The following is an 18574-nucleotide window of genomic DNA, read 5'->3' as shown; positions in this document are numbered from 1 at the left end:
ATACATAAAAACTAAAAGGTACTGGCAGCACTGGAGACCAAATGCTACAGACTAATGAAATCAAAATTAACGGTAAGCCCAAAACCAGTGTATTTAAATACAGTCTACAACTTCAGGATCTAAACGCAAATTTCCTCACCCTAGCCTTGCAAACACTGTCTTCACTATTCCTGCAAATTTTCCTATGTAACTGCAAATGACATTTGCTACTACCATTGTAAGCTAATGATGTCATTCTCAATGAGGAAGGAAGCTTTTAAGTCTTATTATCTGTAACACATGAGTTGTTTTAAAAAGCTATAGTATAACTGTAACTTACGGCATGTCCCTTTTAAGTAAACACTTTCCTAAGAAGTTTTGCTGGAATCTACTTGTATGAGTATCTCTGTTTACCCATATGACTATTTAGTATGCACATTAATACAGCTCAAGAGTGGTATTCCTAAAGAGATAGCTCTATGGAACTGAAGATGAGCAAACTCCCAGTCCACGGTGCTGAACTAGCTGCCACATAACATTTCACAAAAAAGGGGGCACAATTCTGCTGTGTTGGTCCCCTTCCTCAGGCAAAGCTGAAAAGCTGTTTATTAGCTACTCGTTTGTTTTCCAGCACGTGCAGGTTCACAAGCAGGTTCCCAGCACTCACCCCTTCAGTTCCTGCAAAAGGGCCATTTTCCTGTTACAGAGCTCCACACCACACTGCAGCTGAAGTGGTGATGAAAATGGCTCCTAACCATCAGGTGCAAGTTTCACTCACAGCATCCCTTAAATAAGGTCCTCTATTTCCCAAACCAATTATAACCTGCTTTCCGTTTAGAAAATTAAATCTGCAACTTTTTAGTTGTAGAAAGGAAAGCCCCCATTCACTGCCTTTTACAGATCAGCTTCTTCTTGGAGGCATGGCCAATCACTGTGCTAGCAGACTGCAGGAAAGCTGATGAAGCTGTTTAGAAGCAGAAAGTGACACTGCTGTCAAAAGCATGAATCTGTGCAGCTCCACAGGAATTGGAGCACTTTGCATGCACCAGCCACAGGTCTGCCCACATCTCATTAGTAAATGTATTTTCCAGTCACAGCAGTTCTACTGAACCTTGTTCCTTGAAGACGTTCAGCCTGATATGTATTAACTACTCTCCAAATGACATAAATCTATGATGGCTCTGTCTGTACTAAGGCTATGTTTATGTTTCAGAATTCTGGTTGATTCAGACATTTCCTAAGCTCTGCTCTTACCCACACAGAAATCATTTTGCTCTGAGTTAGCAGAACAACTGGGGCATGGGCTTGAGTTCAGGTTTTGCTTCTGCTGGTACTTGCACGCAACTCAGCTCTCAGCACAAAGGCAAACTAAGGAAGCCTCCAGCCCCCTTCCTCCCAACTCCAGCTGGAAGATGCTTTGTGTCTCTCTTTCCTTTCCCAATATGGCACAATCTGCCAAGTTCAGTGTTTAAATACCAAATGTTTGCTGTTTCTGCGGCACACAGAAGGCTGAGGAATCAGACAGGTGAAGTTTTTATGGTTTATAGTCTGAATTCCCAGATTATATTCTCATTTAAAAGTTCTCACTGACAGGCACCTCCAGAATTGCCTGTGTTAAGAACAGGGAAGCCCATTTTAGTTTATTTACATACAACATCACTCTTGTGTCACTGCCAAAGACTGCAGTTCTGGGCCAGGTGATGGACCGAAATCCTAGGCAGCCTTGAGCAAACACAGACACCTCAATGCAGTTTCAGCACTCAGGATCACAGAATCTTTCCCCTGCCAGCAATGCTCATGCAGCAACTCCACAGAGTCTCAAAGAGCCAGGTGCAAAAGCTCACTGCTAGCAGGGTTTCTAGGATCCTAGGATGAGATACACTGGCTTAGTGAAGGAAAGATTATCTTAGATAACTATCCTGGCCAACCCTCATGGCTTCCACCCCTTTTGGTACTGAGAAAGTGCCCCTGCCAATAAAGAACTTGCTATATCTGTTCCCTGTATCCAAACACATTACATCAACAAGAGCACATTTCTGCTGGTACGAGAGACTTTAGATTAATCAGTACAAGTATAGGCTTCTAGGCAAAGATAGTGGTTTGTAGAAGGAGGAGGAAGACATAAATGCCAAAAATGATGTGTGCACTTTAGATCTGCACAGTGCACCAGCACCTGTATGACTCCTCTCTCCCCAGCTATCCCTTCCTGATAGTTGTCTGTATCCCAGAACTGATTTGAGAAACCACATCCCTAGGCACCATCTCTATGCCAGCAACAATTTCTTATGCAAATGTGACCTGAATGATGCAAGCCATATGAGTGGAAAGGGCTTTTCAATATATGCCAGCTGCACTGGGCTACTCTGGCTTTTTATCGACTTTGTTGTTCCAGATATATTCTTGAGGTGTCTACTGAAACAGAACAGTTAAGCAGAGACGTCCAAGAGAAAAAGAAAAGAGAAAGATACACATGCTCACATTCCACAGAATGGAAAGTTTCAAGAGGTATCTAAATTATAAACACATGCACATATATGTACGGCCACACCACAATTACAGCTACTCTTGCCAGAAAGAACCTAAATGAGAACTGTCACACAAGTTATACTTTATCTTAACTGGATTTGTTGAAAATGCTCTGTATTAAATAAAGCTGTAGAGATGTCACCCACTTGGAGAAAAGGCATTGGTATTGCAGCAGACTGGTAGACATTCAGAACAAGCAGTTTAAGTGTATTTTCCTCTACAGTTTTCAGTATTCCTAAGGAAATAACCTTCCTCCCATTGACTGGGAAAGACAGGGTGGAGCAGCTATAAAAACACAGGCTTAAAAAAACCCCAAAATTCTCTAGGGGGGAACTGTTGGGGTTTTTTAACCCATTTTTAACTGTACTTTTTCGAAACTCTACTGGGGTGAGTTGTGATTGAGTGTAAAGCCTGTTGCTCAGAAGTGCCTAACTTAAAGGTTTCCCTATAGAGCAGCTGAGCTGAAGCAATATACTGCTTCCTCAGCAGACGGATAGTCTGATCCCAGGTACTTCTTTCCCCTGTGCCATGCATTGAAACAGTCTTCAAAGATGACAGCTGGCACAACATGAAGCAGGATGCTGTGCCAACTATCTACAGTATAGTATTTCAGCTTATCACCCATTCCTTTGAAATACCAACCTCAAAATAAAACACTTCATCAAAATGTGGATTGTTGGTCTTCTTTTTAACTTTAGTCTTTTTGGCTTCCGATCTGAATTAAGGAAACAAAACAAACAAACAAACAAAAAAGGATAAGAAACAACATTAGCAAAAGTGTGATCCTAAAACAGTCCCTTAAGAGGAAATAGCCATACACTTGATTTATCTAATAAAACCAGAATGCTATGTGGCTCCAGCACAGCAAAGCACAGACATTCACACACATTTAAGAGAGAGATTCAACGCATGCTTATTTCTCTAAAGTGGCAGTAATCACAGTTTGTTATCCTCTTTTAAACACAAGCCCTTAAACCCTGATTCTGTCACTTGTTTGATCCAGCAGAATCTTCTATGTGTACAAAGCAACTGCCGAGAATGGGGCTCTGAGCAGCAACATTGTCTCAGGGAAGATTGTCTCAGTCTTGATGCAACTCAAAAATTCCCTATACTCTAAAAACACAGGAGACAAAGCCTAACACAGCTATTTCTGATATTTATATTTTATAATCCTGGTCTGAAGAATCAATGACTGCTTTTCAGTGATGTTAGATAATAAAAAAATCCAGAATGAATTCTTCAGTAAGAATATTTTTATTGCTGTATTACCATCCCTTTCCCTGCAGCTTAGTTAATATTATGGTGGCAAATTATTATGAGCACTGCTGAGCAGAAGTCTATTTCTACTGTTCTGTAGGAACAAGACAGGGCAGACCTCCTCCCAGCCACTCACCAGGCCTGACCAAGTTTAGCACTGCCCATTCATCCTCCATGGCTTTTAGCCACAGACATCTAACTGCTTGGTGCTGGGCTAGAGCCATCCACAATGCACTTCTCACAGGTCAGCCAACAGCTGTTTGGTGACTTCCAAATGTTATGAACCTGTGCTTGATTTGTTCTCATTACCTACAAGAGAAAAGCTCTGTGTTGTCCGGTGTCACCAATCTTCCCCTACAGCTCTGCAGGCATAGTTAGACACAGATGGAGAGGCACATCAGCCATGTGGAAAACTGACCTACTAATCATTTCATCTCAACATCTATCTGTCATTTCTCACGCACCAAAGCTGCTTATATTAACTGGACAACTCTATGTATTTCATAGAGGTCAAGTAAAGCTGGGTCTAATTCTCAGTGCTGCTTCCCATGTGACTTGAATGGGCCCGTCCATGAGTAAACAATGTTTTCCCATCTATAACACAGGAATAGAAAGAGTTTTGGTTAGGAAGCCTGATGATGGCTCTGTTAAGTACAAATCACACATTAAACAGCAGCACGTTTGTTGAAATTTTTATTCTTGGCATTGCAGCTGAATAAAGCAGCTTTCCTACTCTAAAATGAGAGGCATTGGAAAATCCAGAGAGGAGAATGATGTACAGATTAAGAATATCCCACTATTCCTAGGAGAAGCTGAGAGATAAGAGAGACTAATCGCCTCCAGGACATAGGACAGATTGCCAACCCCATCTCATCAGTCACACTTGCCAACCAACCTCTTTACTGATAAACCCATCTGGGAGGGGACTGGGAAGCAGGATGTAGAACGGGAGGTGATTAAGGCAGCACAATTACTGAGCAATTACAAAGCAGTGGATGGGAATAAGCTGCATGCTGCAGATAGGAGGCAAACCCTCTTCCCCCCCCCCCCAAAAAAACCAGACAGGAATAGGATAAGGCTATGCTCCTTATTCTGAAGGGAAATACATGATCAATAATCACACATTATCCAGACTGGGAGGCAGAGGGAAGCTTACAAAGGTAAGTTTGGTCTTTCAAGGGTTAGTCAAACAATCTCCTTACAGTTTCAGTAATAGCCATCCAGTGCTATCTGAAACAGGTTACAGGCTTAAAACAAAGTGTATAACTCAAATACACAGCTCAAAAATAGAGACAAGGCTCAATGCACATAGAAAAAGATGAAGAATAAAGACAAACTCAAAGACTCCTCTGCATGCAAGGTAAATATTTGTCAAGAATGCTTCTTATTTATAGTATTTTCAAGAAATTGTTGTAAAATATTATGAATAGCCCATGCTACCAAATCCGATTCTTTGAGGTCAGAGCAGAGCTGTTTTGTTTCTAAAATGACACCAACATAAAAGATGATTTTAGATAGCCAGAAAAAAACCCCACAGTGACATCCGACAGCACAGGAAATTTTTATAACAGATGGGAAAATTGAATCCCAAATTTAAACTGAAGAGTATTATGCAGAATCTCATCACTAAAACCTCATTCCAAATTTTATCCATGCTATTATGTCTGCTTATATGAAATTATAGGACTGAGCCACCTAGGGGTTTTGACATACACAATAATTTGCCACACCTTGAAAGTGAAGACACTAAATATTCACATAGAAACGTGCATACTCTGCAAGATGCTGATGTATTCAGATTTCTCTTCTGCCCCTGCCCAAAATTAGGCAATCAATTTGCTCAAAAACCAGCCTCCAACTGTGAGGTGAGAAGATGCATAAATTAAGCCTAACCACAAATTATACACTCCAGGATATTCAAATTATTCTGAGATTATTCAGATGTTTACATAAATCAAAACTGAAACAAGCCTCAAATTACTTATTCTAGTATAATTCAGTAGCTCATATACACACACACCAACACTTAACATATTCTAGCAGTGTCTAAATACTCCCAGCTGTCCACCTGAGAATGCAGATTTCTAACAGACAAAGGAAACAGAAACCATCCTTATAAAATGGAAGCTCTTGAACGTGCAATACTTGCCTGGAGGGTCCTGCTAAGGTAACGGTGGCATAGGGATCACATTGCCCGTTCACAATGGGCAGTCCTTGGCACTCTAAAACTCTAAAAAAGAAGAAAACCAAGACAAACAAATCAATTAAATGGAAAGAAACTGGACTGAAAATAAAAGCAAAGCATTTTTTATCCTGTTCCCTTTTCATAATACTTTACACTATGGAATTGAAATGTCACTAAGAGAAATATTTAATTTATATCTGAACTTGAAAACACATTTTGGTCTTAAATACTAACTTTAATGAGGTCAAAAATGCTGTTAAATTACTGAGAAACCTAAACTCAAAGGATTCTTATTATGCAAGCACAACAACCTAAGGTTCACGAAGTAAGAGTTTGCTGTCAAGTTGGGAGCTATCAGCGCTTTAAAATTCTCTGACAACTTATTTAACCAAAAGACATAACCAGAATTTATTTCTGTAACAGAAGATTAAAAAAACCCACACAGACAGATCCCAGCAGTAGTTAGGTAATTCCTCAGAGTAACATTCATGAAGGCCTCAATGCTTTTAACAAAATTCAGCATGGGCTTATTTGTAAAGGTGTGTTAACAACAGATCAAGAGACAATATGACACAACCATCTTTCTCCATGTCCAGCAGCTCTGCACTGAAGCAGTAAAAGAGACACTGGAAGGAAAACATGGAACAAATTGGGTTTTGCTGCACTCCATGGTGGGAAAGTTACACTTCTGCACTTTCATTTCAACACCCCTTCGGGGGAGAAGAAAAAAAAAAAGAAAAATAAGAAAAAACCCAACACAACTTCTCCCAAAAAGTGAAAAAATGTTTCACATTTCACAAGTTAAAACCTACTGAGGAAAGCAGCACCAGCTGGAAATCAAGAGAAGCCAGTTGCCAGGCCTCTCCCTCCTGAAGCAAGTTCTGCTTCCAACAGGTAAGCCTGCTATGCTGAAGTATTTACAATTACAACTGGAAAATTTCAGTGAAGACAAACTCTGAAGCTCTTTGGGCAAGTGAGTAGTAATATCATTGCAGCATGAAATATCTTGCAAACAGAAGAAAAGTAATATCCATTTTAATGTTTCCAGAGACAGTAACTTTGATACAAAAAAATACTAAAAATATCAATAGATAAAAATTCAGTAACAGATAGTGCTCCCCAACTTTATCCGCAAGGCAAGTTATTTGGTAACATAAAATGGGGACTTCAAATACAGTTTAACAACAGACCTATCATTACTTATTCTGCAGAGAGGGAGGAAAAAAATTAATATTCTGCATCAATACAGAAATCATTTTTGTACCAGAAGAGGTACAATCTAGATAGGTTCACACAGTACTACAAGTACAAGAAGACTGAAGATCACACTAAGGGGCACACACTCGATGATCCTCGTGGGATCCTCTGTGATTCTAAAAAGGCAAACAGTATCACCAGCTGGTTGGAGAGAACACAGCAATGAACATCACTGGGCACCCACATCTTGAATTGTGTGTGCTCTATAAAACACAGGGAGGACAACTTCTAATCACTCATAGCTCTCCCAGGTCTGTACTCTCCAGCTCAGAAAACAGAAGTTATCCATTCACAAACAGCTTACAAAATCATGAATGGTGTGGAGAACATTTCCTCACAAAATAAGAATTATGGGGCACACAATTAAATTACCAGACAGCTGGTTTAAAAATAAACAAAAAAGGAAGTACTTTTTCCACACAATGAAATTGCAAAACTTATTGCCATGGGGTGTCATGGATGCCAAAAGAATACATGGATTCAAACCAGGAACTCATGGAGTGTAGGTTTGTAGGCAGCTATTAAAGATTAATGGTCCATAAACCTCCTTCAGATCAGGAAATCCCAAATTAGTGATCAGGAAGGGTGCAACACTGGAGCAATCATACCATATTTGAAGTATCACTCACTGTCAAATATCAGAAACAGCACTAGGCTACACTGGAGGGGCATTTCACACAGGAGGGTAGTTTTTCTGTTCTCTGAGGAAAAACCAAAAACCAATCAAAACAAAACAAAAAAAAAGGGAAAAAGAATAAAACAAAATACACAGATGTTCTTGTGCAGTCACCATGACTTAAGAGTAAGTTGTTTCTTTGTGTGCAGTTGGAATGCAAAAAAAAAAACAAACAATACAAAAGAAAAACCTTGAAAGAAACAAAATGTGGGAAAACAGGAAACAGACACTGACATAGACTGTATCACAAGTCTTTCAGGTAATTTAAAAGGGGTTATTGTTTGAGAATGTTGAAGAAATCCAGCAAAAGACTGAAGACAGGATTTTAAGGCGGGAAGGCTGTGTTTGGAGAGAAGTTCATTCTGGTTTTTGTATCTTACAAAACATTATGAGGAGAGACAATAAAATTCAACAAGACACAGGTCTGGTTGACTCATTAGCTGCAGGATAATGTAATGTTAGGGCTGCTTTTGTTACAGCCATTTTCGTCAGTCATGGGAAAGTTGCTGGGTAAATTAACACTCCTCCTCTCCCGACCTGGTACCAGAACACTGGCTTTACTTGGCAAGCAGGAAAAGAGCTAGAACAAAATGTCAGCTACTCAGAGACAATACAATGGAACCTCAATTCTGCCACATGGCTATCACATTATTAAGACTGACAGTTAGTATCTGTAATAGACGGGGAAAAAAAGAAAAAGAAAAGGAATGTGTAATAAAGGTATTATCTTGGGGGAGGGGGGAGCACACTGGGATGCAGCAAATAAAGCCGTTAAAAATAAAATGCCATTGCTCTAATCATCTACAGAATTAACATATATGTATCAGAAAGATACATGAATGATAATGAAAAAAGCCTAGACAATTAAGATTATTCAAGAACAAGTGACTCATCAGACCCCCGAGGAACAATGTCTGGGAGCTGCCAGAATCTTTTCTACCCAACTGGTAGTTTCTGATCATTAGCTATCTGGAGCCCAGCTGGGGCAGGGTGAGCCATCCCTCACAGCTTGCCTGGCTGGGCTGAGCTAAGGTTAGTGCTGGGTCATATGACAAAAGTCTCAAAGCAGCTGCCTCACTATATTTTGTTTGTGGTTTATAAAATTAATAGGTTTCAAGAAACAAGACAGTTCAGTTTTCAGTGTGGTTCATGACCAAACCTTCACAAGAGTAAATAAGATATGGAAAATTCCCAGCAGTTAAAAGAAAACTTCAAAAACTTAAACATACCATGAGCATGCCCTCGTGCCTCATGAGGAAGGTAGGAGGAGGAGGTTTTGAAAACAATCAAGAGATTTTTCAACAAAGACTAATTAGCTCATATCTGACAGTACAGGCATTTCCTCTGCCTCTGGGTTGCCAACTAAGAGTTGTGGGCTGTAGCCTCTGACGCAGCCCCTAAACAAACATACTCAAAACCAGGCTTAACACAGGTGAGGAACATCAGGATGATCCAAGCCCATGGGTATTCCATGCCTCCTCCTTGGAACTGCAAAAATTATTTAAAAATTACAGGCTTTGTGATCAGTTCAGGACACATATATTGTTGGCCTCCTGCCATATCAGAATGGACAACCAAGGCAAAAACAGACACAGAGAAAAGAAACCAGAAGGGACATAGCTGTTCTTAAAACACATATCCGTATTTACCGTTCTTCCAGACTAAATTACTTCCAGTATACCAAGTCAGGCTCAGTTCTTTCCCCACTTTCAGCCCAGGCAGGGAACAGCACACTGTTCCCATTCTCTTTTCTCAAATCAGACTGTGATTCCTCAACAGAAAATACATACATCCTTTTTTCTATATATTTGTTTTCTCTTGTTGTACCTAATCCATATATTTTAATTGCTTGGTTTCTGGGATCAATATTGATGCTTGGCAAGTTTATTCATTTATCTTATTCTTTTATTTCCAGCCTCCACTTGTTTCACCTCTCTTTCATTTCTTTATCTTAAGACTTGGTTCCATCTCATATGCACATGTTTTTGGCCATACTCAGGTTCTTCTCTGCATCATTTCAAAGACAAGAGACTTCCTCCTTGCTTGCTCTAGTGATCTAATGATTACTTGAACACTCAGTACTTTGTGTGACAAGCCTGACCAGACAAGTATCAACTTAAAAGCAAACTTTGTGGCATAATTGTCATCAAAACAACGCATCTTTGGCCTATGCTAAGTGTTTGTTTGGCAATGCACATTCCCCAGAGCTGGGTATCTGACTTATCTTCTTAAGTCTCTTTGGATCTGTCTTCCCTTCTCCCACCCCCCTCCTCACCCCCCCAATTTTTCTTTTCTACTGATTATAGAGTCATCTTGTAACATGTGTACTATCCTGAGTAACCTTGTCTTCCAGGGATAACAGAGTACCTCTGAATAGCCTCCCTCTGTGGCTGAGGTTCTTAGGGTGCATAAAATAGGTTATTAATCTAACTTCATAATGTAGTAGTCCAGTCTTTTTGCCTAGTTTGACAGTAAAGAGATGGATTTTTCTCTCCTTTCCTTGCCATGGTAAGCTCACTCTTGAATGTTCTTTTCTTTCAGTGCAGCCTTGCATCACAAGCTGAGCTCCACACTCATTGCCAGTGGTTTAAGAGGAACTTTGATTTAATGCTGCATAACAGACTTTCATATATACTTTGGCAAATCTCACATCTGTGGTGGTACATGGTAGCTGCTCTCAGACCAGTGAACAGCTTCCACTGTAAGCAGGAACTATTCCCAGGCCACCTCCTTATTCCCTTTGTCTGTGTGTTTAACCTTAATAAACCAGTTATATACACATGTTTTAGAGGGGCTTTGTCTGGATGTAACTGCATTCACCACTAATAAGCAGAAAGGTGCTAAGTCTAGCTCAGAAATTCCCTGAATCATAAATTTCTGGAGGCCATGAGAGTGTGTCACTGTATAACTGCTCTCATAGTTCTTCATCTCCTACTAGACAGAATCAGTATCCTGGGTTGAGTCTAACCAAGTGTTACATCTTAACTTTGTGCACCTTCAGACAAGCCTTGCACTTCCCCTTCACTTCCACAAAGTAATCTACTGGATCTCCACTCAGGATTTAACATAAACACACAACCCTTTTTTGCCAAGAGGTTGACCGAGTGGCCTCTTTCTTCTGGAATAAGGCAAAAATTTTTACAGTCGACCCAATCCTGGATTTAAATTACACTCTGCCTTCATCATCAAAATTACTAAGATTATTATTTCCCAACCTACTCAAAGTTCCTTTACCAATTCATACACTGACTTTGCCTTGCCCCTGTCCCAAGGGAATAAGGAGGCTAACAATACTGAATCAATGTATTACATCAAGTCCTTGTCCTCCAGATGATCACCTGAAGCTGAAGGATCATGCCCACTCCCAGTAAATGAACTCTAGTAAAAGAAGATTTCAAAAGTACCTATTCCTTGACAATGGGCAGTGATCTACTTGTACCAAACCAAGATCTCCTACTATTCGTCCCATCTGAATGATTTTTGCACTGAGAAACAGACCAGTTTCCTCTGAAAGCAGTTCTCACATACTGTGAATTGCCTGCAATGATGTGCCCGAGTTCACCTTCATGTTATGTTCCACACAGACACAAAATGTTACAGCACTGTGTAGTGTCCGGTGACCACTGACCATGCCTGGCAGAATGAACTAGAGAAAGGAAAGGATGGAACAATGTTCAAGTAGGTACAGCTGTACTGAACAAAATATATCAATGCTTGTGTAGCACCGAGTTCACAGACCAATGCTTTATTATCATGATTTTTCAAGACATTTTTTGATCTCTCCAGGAAATCTGAAACCAGAGTCTTTATCCAATCCTCATTCACACTGCTGCTCTCAAGTCTACCCTTCCACCTCTTTTACCACCCCCTCCAGGAAAACCACTCTCCTTTAGAAACTCCAGCAGTACCCTATCCCTTACGGATAATACCCTCCTCCTTTTGAGTTTGTTTTGTTTTATTCTGGAGAACAAACAAGTTCTGGTGTACAAGCAAACAAATACTTGCCATCCCCTTAACCTTCAAGAGGATTAACAGTTAACTGGAGCTACCTTTCCCCCCTTCATGTGACAACTCCTTCTGCCACAAAGATCTATGGCACTAAATAAAATCCTGCCCCACTGAAACAAATGGCACTTCACTTGGGATCAGCATTTCACTTAAGTGTATTCTCTTAAAATAAAGGCTATACAGCATCTGAGGCATTGGCTCTGAAACATTTATATACAAGATACATTATACACTCAAAACTCCCCCCATTCTGATAGAGCTTAAGCACATCAGAGGAACAGGCTATGCAGGTAACTGTTTTGGGGTTTTTTTCTCTTTAAAATACCTTCTGAAGCCTCTACATCAAAAGCACAACAGAAACCGTGAAACTGATATTACAGCTGCAACCCCCCTAAGTACTGCCTTTTCTTTCCCATTCCCAGTTCAGTTCAGAGTAGTTGTAGTCCAGCAAAACATTTAAACGTGTTCTTAAACTCATGTTATCCTGAACATAGATTCCTTCCTGAGCTGATCTGTTTTTGCAGCCTCATGCAGCACCCAGATCAGCTTTTGGTCTTAAGTGGAAAGCTCTGTATGTGCAACATTTCTGTCATGCACACACAATGCTTATTAACACAAGGCTGTTAATGGTGATTTCCTTCTGACAGAGCAGAGGAAGAGGAATTGTTTGCTAATGTCTGGGTTCAAGCAACAATTTCTTTCCCAGATGTTTTACTGAAGATATTTTATACTAAAACAGGGACAAATATTCATACAAAGCCAATAAATAACATATAGAAAGCAAATGACAGTTAATAAGTACAACCCCTCCTTCCCCATTCTAAACTATTAGAGATACTAGAGTAAAACTACAGCCAATGCAAAAACCTCTTTCATTAAATGTAAGATAAAAATACTGACAACACATATGCATCCCTAAAACCACTATCACTTCAAATAAACCACAAAATTTTCTTGTGTCAGTAGATACCTATACATTTCTTAGAAGTTTGAAAACAGACTTTTTCCTGCTACTTATCTGGGTGCTGTCCTCCATACTATAGTTCAAAACATCAGCTCTAGAAAGACCTTTAAAACCACACATTTACAGAGTACCATCTGTACCCTGTACTAAAGAGAGCAGACTAAAAACTGAGTGTCAGCCATCCTGTTCTCACAGGAGAGGGAGTTAATTCACTAGTAGTTAAGCCAGTTTACAAGTCAATTACAGGAGAGTTGCAAGCTTCTTAAATGCGACTTCTAAAAATCTTCAGTTATGTTAATATTAAAACTTGGTTAAATTATCTTCTGTGACAGTGCCCTGAGGCTTCAGACAAAGACACAAGCTCGCTAAAATTTTAAACTGATCTGATTTAGTGACTATTACTGGCATTGACATCATTTCCTCCTGCCTTGGTCTCAGACTTGCAAACCTTAGTTATTAACACAGAGAGATAGCTTAATGACAGAAGAGTAAAGAAGAAGGGTGAGTAAGGAGAAGAAATTATTTCTAGCACATGCTGATATTCAGAGGAGACAAAAGACCCAAATACAAGTTACAGCAAAGTAAGAAGTATGTAAAAATTATAAAGGATAGAAACACAAAAGAAGAGGTACAACCAGGAAAGGATAAATTTGCTTAATGATGGTACTATTGATTCTGGTAGGGGCAAGTGAGGAAATCTGAATTTCATGTAGTATGGCAGGAAGCCAGGGAATGGGTCAACATATCAAGGCAGTTGCAGAAGCATTTGTGTTAAAGCAGCGTGGTGAGGAATGCAAGAGGAGTGAAGCACAAAATGCCAACAATTACGATACCCAACAAGCGATTACAGCCTAGAGAGAAGCTTTAGCTGAGCCAACTGTGGCCTACAGCAATACTAAATAGAAGCAATGAGATACTGTCTGTACAGGCTGATAAGAAAAAAAAGACCAAAAGGCAGCATGGGAGTCAGAAACAGAAATGCTGTTAAGGCTAAATAATGAAGCCAGACAGTGACACAAAAATCTCCCCTGCCGTTTCTATATTTGCTTGAAAAGGTAGGTTGGTCTCAGTATGCTATATGGGATATACAGGGTTTATGGAAAGCAAACTGCAATGATCTCTGTCTTGAGAACAGTTCCAGCTTAACCTGCTCCCAGGAACAGCCTGCACACAGCACAGTCCCTCCTTCCAGGCAGTGCCTGCATGTCACTGTATACGTGCATGACCACATAAGCAAACAAACTAAGCTGCAAACAAAACAAACTGCATGAATATGTCCTGACTTCCCCTCTGCCAGCCAGCAGAGGCCAGAAGCATCTACAATTATTAGATGATTGATACCCCTATGACAAGAAGACAAAATGAAGAAGCCAGTTTTGGAATGAGTTGGCAGAGCAAAAGTTACCAAGAAATCACCCAAAGCTTTTGAACCTACTGGCAGGAATCTGATTATGAAGTAAGTAAAAAAATAAGGAAGAGATTAAAAGCAGAAGCTTTAAAGAACTTAGAGAGAAGGAAGTAAGGCACCCTGGTGGGGAGTGGGTAGGTGTGGGTGTGTGACAGTTGGGGTTTTCAACTCTAAGAAACAAAAGAGCAAAACAGAAGCAGCACATCCTAAGGTTTCCTACCTAGCTGGTAAGGGTTTCCTCCCAAGTGCTGAGTATAGTCAAATAGATACCCCAGGTTAGCCACAGATGGAAATATTTTAAATAAAAATTCAGACATGCTAGTAAGTGACCTGAAGAGGGACACCTAGAAGAACTGGAAGAACATGAAGTACAGCAGATTGGAGGACAGCATCTAAATCTCATGCCATGACACAATTGAACCACAGGGCACAACAACCCGGAACTCCATGGGCCAAGGGAATGCATCAGTTGAGAGTCTAGATCAAATGTCAATATCTTTTGGGTGATGTGCACAGGAAGGGAAGGCAAGGGAATGAGATAGTTTAACAAAAGCCATGGTACCAACTGAACGTAAACCCAGCCAGCTTCTTCTCATCCAAGTAAAATGATTTCTCCACTAAAATCCTTGAATACTCTTCCACATAGATTCTCACATCATACATTTAATTAGATGTAGTAGCAAATACACCTTTCTACATGAAAAGCAAAAGAAAAATAGGCCACAATTTAAAAAGAAAAGAAGTAATTATTTGTGGACCAAAAAAGCAACCAAAGGTACCTTCAAACACATCATGGAGGCTACAGCCTTCTGTGATGAGCATGCCTTGGCACACCTGAGGTAGGCAGAACTTTTAATGCTTTAAAAAACACAACTTGAAACAACTCAGAACAACTTTTGATCACGCTTATATGAATAATCAGACGATCTGGGATCTTAATTAACAATAGTTATTATTAAAGGATAGAGCATGTGATCTTTGCTACACATGCAATACTTTCATTAAGAAATTCAAATTAAGCTGATTCATCAGCCCTACTTAAACCTGATGGCAGTTAGGTTGACAACTAAGTTCCAAAGTGATGCTGAAGCACTGTATTTGTTTTGATAAGAGAACTGGGCTAAGGTTAAACAAATTATGTCACAGTTTACATAAACTAGAATTCACAAAATAATAACTTGATGCTGTCAAGATTTGCATATCTCAAACCAAACGAAGATTTAGGAAGGTTCTAAGATTTGCGTACCTAAAAAGATGTTAATGTATCTCATTGTGATTACAGACAATGCAGTAATCAAGTAGAGGAGGTAAAAATAAAACCCAGTTATTTAACACTAAAATCAAGGCACTATATCCTCAAAAATCATGCTTAGTTAAAGAAAAAAAAACCACAACAGAAATATTCGATTTAAATCAGATACACCAAGTCTGTAAAGGTGGGAAGCAGAACTATGGACTCTTCTTTAGTAATTCAAATAGCAACATCCAGATCAGGCTTGTTAAGTTTCATTTACCTAAATTTTTTACACTAATGCAGATAGAGCTATTCATAGAATGGTTGGAAGGGATCTCAAAGATCATCTAGTTCCAACCCTCACTGCCATGGGCAGGGACACCTCCCACTAGACCAGGTCTCTGACTTGGCAAGATCAGAGATCAAACAGGATGCATAACCCATTTGTCACAGGATGGTGTCTTGCCTACTTGGAATCATTCCTCTGGTCCTACAAGGAGACATGCTTTACAGTGTTCAGTGTTCTGTGTCTAAAGGATCACACTGTGAATATAAGACAGATATTGCAGGAAGGATGTTTTGTGGCCATTCTGTGGCAACACCAAAGAAAGTGGATCCTGCAGACAAAAACTTCCATTAGCAGTGAAACCTTCTAAAGCATCGTCCTCTGCAACACTATAACTGTAAAGCTAAAGCACCAGACTCAAGACTGTCCACAATTTTTAAGACATTTGGAAAATACCAACCTGGAATGTCTGATTTCTTTCACCTCTAAAACCACAGAGACATACAGTTTTTAGAGGCAGTATTTCAGAACAACAACAACAAACAGACTTTTCTGAACAATTGTCGAGTACTGAGTCACCACGGAGTTATACCTGGAAGGTGCCTTGAGAGGAAGCCACAGACTTTTAATGGAAGACAAAACACCTTGACTTGTTGGATGTAAAAAAGCATCAGGTATGATTACCTGCACAATGAAAGCACATCCAAATGGTAAACCTGGTACTCTACTAGGAACAAAGCATTACGCAAATTGTAAACAGCTTCTATGGCACACTGTCCCATTTTACTTCTGAAAGGTCGGTCATGTCCTAGTTCAGCTAAAACCTGTGGTTATTTCATACAAAGAAGACTGCTTCACCAAGTGGTGGCTATACTGTTGCTTGTACAGTACTAAACCTCTAGTGATGAAAAACAATGTAAAGTGTGTGCTCTTTATTAAAGGTTTTTAGTGTCTTATCACTTGAGATCTTCTTATGGAAAAACAAGATTCAAATTAGAACATAGTCAGATGGGCATTCTGGTATATCCAGCTGTAATCAGTAGCCCACATGAGCTCTGTAATTCCAGTTATTGGACAAACAGTTTGTACTTTCACTAAGTTTCTCCTCATATTTTGGACCCAAAAGGGATCATTGGGATAATATTGTGTGGTCTCTTTCAAGTCAGTGATAAAAGCTCTCACCTAGTCAAGTTGTACAGCATCGTCATGCTGTCTACTGCATCCTAAGAGCATATTCTTAAAAGCAATTGAGGCTTAACTCAAAAGACTCACAATGATTACAATATCCTTACAATATTCTTCACTAAACTGTACCTTGATTAACAATCATTACCAAAAAAAAAAAAAAAAAAAAAAGTGTTTTACTACTTGTTTCCCACTAGATGAGCCTTTAGCTTCCCAACACCGGATATTACTATGGCAAGAATAAAGTAACCATACAATCAAAAGGACTCTCCTCTGAATATCGTGCATACTGTGATTTCATGACTTTGAAGTTTTTCTTGCATGAATCAAACACTCCCTCACTGTAAGACATATTTGCCAGGTCTTCAATTCTTCTTGTACCTCTTCCATGAACACTTCTGAGTTTAACAGCATCCTTTTTAGCCTGGTCTCCTAAATATACAGGTTTAGGCTTTCTGTTTCTATTTGTCCACCAATCTCTCACCGATGACTTCTTTTTTTAATCAGTTGGCGATTTCTGCAAAATTTGAAAAAGTGGTAGATATTTCAAAAGATACTCAAATTCTACTAATTTTGTTAAATTCAAAGGCTTTGCAGAGAAGAAAGCACCACTGGATGTCCCCGGGAAGGAATATGGCAGTTCATCAATTCTCAGCAGCTTTTGACTCATAAACAGTGAGAGTCAGTTGTCACACTGTGCCACCTCTTACCAGTGTGACGTTTAGGCTGGTAGGGTGGGAAACTGGACAATACAGCAGTGACAAACAACTTAACTAAAAGGGTAAAATCACCTGCAGTGAGTACATCTACAGCTGTATACAGTCTTGTTTCTGCTTGAAGCCTGTAAGAAATTACTACAAAACCATCAGCTTGGAAACAAGTCAACTATAAAATGAGTTAAAATTAATTGCAGACACTACTGCCTCCAAAAGCTGAGCCTCCTTGACAATTTCTGCGCTTGTTGCATTTTCTTTCAGAATATTTCCCTTTTCTCATGATTAAAGGAGGAACTAGCAACCTGTCTTGTACAGTGGGAAGGAGAAGAGTGGGACAGTGAAAATGACTGATCTCAAAGTGCTATTAAATTAAAAATGGATATTAAAAGACTTTTAATCTTTCTGACTCATAAGTGCTTTGTATGTTACAAATACACAATTAGCAACATAGACAAAATTTTTCACAATAAACTCTTACCAAAATTGCCAGAAAATGGCATTCAAGTCAAAGATTTACAACAAGAAAGGGGAGTAGGGAGAGTATAGTAGATGCCAGGTGACCTTAGCACAGTGGACTCAGCAAAGAACTTGGTCACAGTATATAAGCAGTTGCATTCTCAGTACAATAATATACCCAGAAGCACATGATCCCTAGCTCATCCAGACGGAGTAGGGCAAAAGATATTTTCTCATTATTGCCACACACACTGTAAGACTTCTTGCAATAACTTCCTCTCAAAAATTCTTCTGTGAACAATGGTGTTAATAAAGAGTATTTCCTATGTATTGTTTACCATGTCTTTACTTTCCATATATTTGAAAACAAACAAACAAACAAACAAAAGCCACCCAACTTTGACACCTGAGGCCTTGTAACTTCCCCTTTACCCCTC

The 18574-nt window shown here is 39.5% G+C and overlaps 1 protein-coding gene across 3 annotated transcripts in view; it reads right to left on the bottom strand.

Annotated features, from left to right (window-relative positions):
* Positions 1 to 18574, bottom strand: part of RASA3 (RAS p21 protein activator 3) — a 129707-nt gene that overhangs the window by 27950 nt on the left and 83183 nt on the right. For all 3 annotated transcript variants that reach the window (XM_039384520.1, XM_027743495.2, XM_039384525.1), the window contains exons 6-7: positions 5912 to 5992; positions 3148 to 3220 (exon numbers count right to left, since the gene is read on the bottom strand). In XM_039384520.1, the coding sequence (XP_039240454.1) occupies positions 3148 to 3220; positions 5912 to 5992 (154 nt within the window). The remainder of the gene's footprint in view (positions 1 to 3147; positions 3221 to 5911; positions 5993 to 18574) is intronic.

Source organism: Pipra filicauda, unplaced genomic scaffold (genome assembly GCF_003945595.2).
Source record: "Pipra filicauda isolate LSUMZ 115617 unplaced genomic scaffold, ASM394559v2 scaffold115_size4368891_pilon, whole genome shotgun sequence".
Taxonomy (NCBI): domain Eukaryota; kingdom Metazoa; phylum Chordata; class Aves; order Passeriformes; family Pipridae; genus Pipra; species Pipra filicauda.
The sequence above is the reverse complement of the archived record's forward strand: the minus strand, read 5'-3'. Positions and strand labels throughout refer to the sequence as shown.